The sequence below is a fragment of the Pundamilia nyererei genome, unplaced genomic scaffold, assembly GCF_000239375.1.
Source record: "Pundamilia nyererei isolate P.nyererei 1_Seehausen unplaced genomic scaffold, PunNye1.0 scaffold02843, whole genome shotgun sequence".
Classification (NCBI taxonomy): domain Eukaryota; kingdom Metazoa; phylum Chordata; class Actinopteri; order Cichliformes; family Cichlidae; genus Pundamilia; species Pundamilia nyererei.
Window position 1 is genome coordinate 2,387 of NW_005190244.1, and position 2,240 is coordinate 4,626.

Here is a 2,240-nt window from a genome sequence, read left to right on the forward strand (position 1 = left end):
CGGTCTTAAAACAGCAAGTTAGCATTTTCTCGTGCACAGGGTCTATTGGACAAATTTAGATATCACACTGCAAGGTACAGAAGCAGTACATCCTCCAGCCACACAGTTAGTGTTCAGTATAATAAAACTTCCTCAAAGCAGATTTAAATTATTTTATTGTCCAGTTGCAGCTGAAACTACCATCATTAAATCCAGAAACTGACCTCAGGTACAAATCACACAGGTCTGCAACCAAAAAACTAAAGAGAAATTTGGGTTGTTTCTTATAGAATTTTACTCACTGAAACTGAGAAAAATAATTAAAAAATTCCATCTTATTAGGTTTTCTTGCAAAAATGCTTTTAGTTTTTATTAAACGTAAAAATGTCCCTTTTTAAACTGAAATCTGGTATCCTATACCTGAGTCAAAAAAACATCTAATAGTGATTTCATACATTAATTAATGCAAATTGCAAATAGAAATTAGGGGGGGGGGGGTTGTTGTGTTTGGCGGTATGAAGAAATCAGATGATCATGTCCCAACAGGTTAATTTTGTTAATGAATCTCAGAACAGTTATGCATAATTAATTGTAATAAAACATTGATTTTTTTTCATCGCTGTTATGCTTTTTTAATGTAAGCTCCTCATGTTTTGCAAAGAAACTGTACGTGATGGAGGGACATGGAGATCATTTTTGGATTCAGCACCATAAAAAACATGACATTTAACAAAAATATCCCATGCAGCTGAAATTTTTTTCAGACCTGTGTTATTTTGCATCTGAACGAGGTCGCTCATCTTGAACGCAGTCGTCTCTGATTTTTGTCAGAGTCTCCTCTTCACTGAAGTCTCTCTTTTTTCTCTCAGCATTTATAACGTCATCAGTTTTTGAGCAAACAAAGTAGAACTTTTTCTTCATCCTCTGAATCTCCTGCACGAGTTTCACATCATTCTCTTTGAACCGAACAGCTGAGATGATGATGAAGAAGTCAAACTTCTCAAATCCAACACTTTCCAGGTACGTGTCAGATGGAAAATTTGGGGTACCAACTCCAGGAAGATCCCAGAATTTAACATTTGGATAGTTTGGATGGAAGTATTCTTTAACCTCCATGGTGCATTCTGTAACACCAGTCGGAGCAGCTCCCTCATCATCATCACTCACACCTCTGAAGGCATTAACAAAGGTGGATTTGCCAGAACCAGTTTCCCCTGTGATGGCGATATTCAGTGTGATGCCATTCATCCCCAGTGGCTCCTTGATCATTCCAACAGCTGATGGTTTGTCATGGAGTTGTAGAGCTTTAATTTATTTTGTAACTGCAGTAAGAGAGATGTTGAAAGTTATCACACAACTGGAAAAATAATAATACCTAATTTTTTTTCAGTTAACATACAAAACTGTATGATGTCAAGACCATTTCAGTGTCTCTCTTCCTCTCTTAAAAAAAAAGAAAAAGAAAAAAAAGAACAGCCAATCCAAATTAAGTAGCGCAGAGCCGAACCAATCACAGCCGCAGCGTCACGTCACATGACTTGTTACGTACAGCACAAGTGCCAAGCCGCACATGTGTATTTGTTTGGGAAGCAGCCAGCCGCCGTGCCGCCCGGGTAATGGAGGAAATGAGTGTGCCGACTAGAAAAAAATCAACCGAGCGTGACCGAAGAGAAAACAGATGATGGTTCCAATGCCGGAGAGACTGTTGAAAGGAAGGCCAGAGAAGTTCCATAGTGTGGAGGTATTTCGGCTATTTCAAGTCTGACAAAAAAACAGAGTAGCGCGCACTGTAAATTGTGCCGAAAGCAAGTCTGGAAATACAACAAACCTTTTTTATCACCTGAAGCAGTGCCACCCACTAGAGCACGCTCACTCTCTGACTGAAAGCGCTAATTCGTCATCGAAAACAACCAGGGGAATCCCTGCGAAGCAGCAACAGTCATTTAAGTCGGCTTTCTCCAGCGTCTTACCATATTTCGGGCGATCGTGGCTCAAGAGCTGGGAGTTCGCCTTGTAATCGTGTCGCACTGGAACGGTTCGCAGCCGAGTGTGAAGCAGCGGAAATCAGGATCAGCACCTCCAAATCTGAGGCCATGGTTCTCAGCCGGAAAAGGGTGGAGTGCCCACTCCGGGTCGGGGATGAGTTCCTGCCCCAAGTGGAGGAGTTCAAGTATCTCTGGGTCTTGTTCGCAAGTGATGGGAGAAGGGACCTGGAGATCGACAGACGGATTGGTGCTGCAGCTGCAGTAATGCGGACGCTG

The 2,240-nt window shown here is 41.7% G+C and overlaps 1 protein-coding gene across 1 annotated transcript; it reads right to left on the bottom strand.

Moving 5' to 3' along the window:
• Nucleotides 1–473: 473 nt before the first annotated feature.
• Nucleotides 474–1,299, bottom strand: LOC102209261 (interferon-inducible GTPase 1-like). Its single transcript, XM_005755750.1, has one exon. The coding sequence runs from the start codon at nucleotides 1,246–1,248 to the stop codon at nucleotides 751–753; it is 498 nt and encodes a 165-aa protein (XP_005755807.1). The 5' UTR covers nucleotides 1,249–1,299; the 3' UTR covers nucleotides 474–750.
• Between the last annotated feature and the right edge of the window lie 941 nt (nucleotides 1,300–2,240).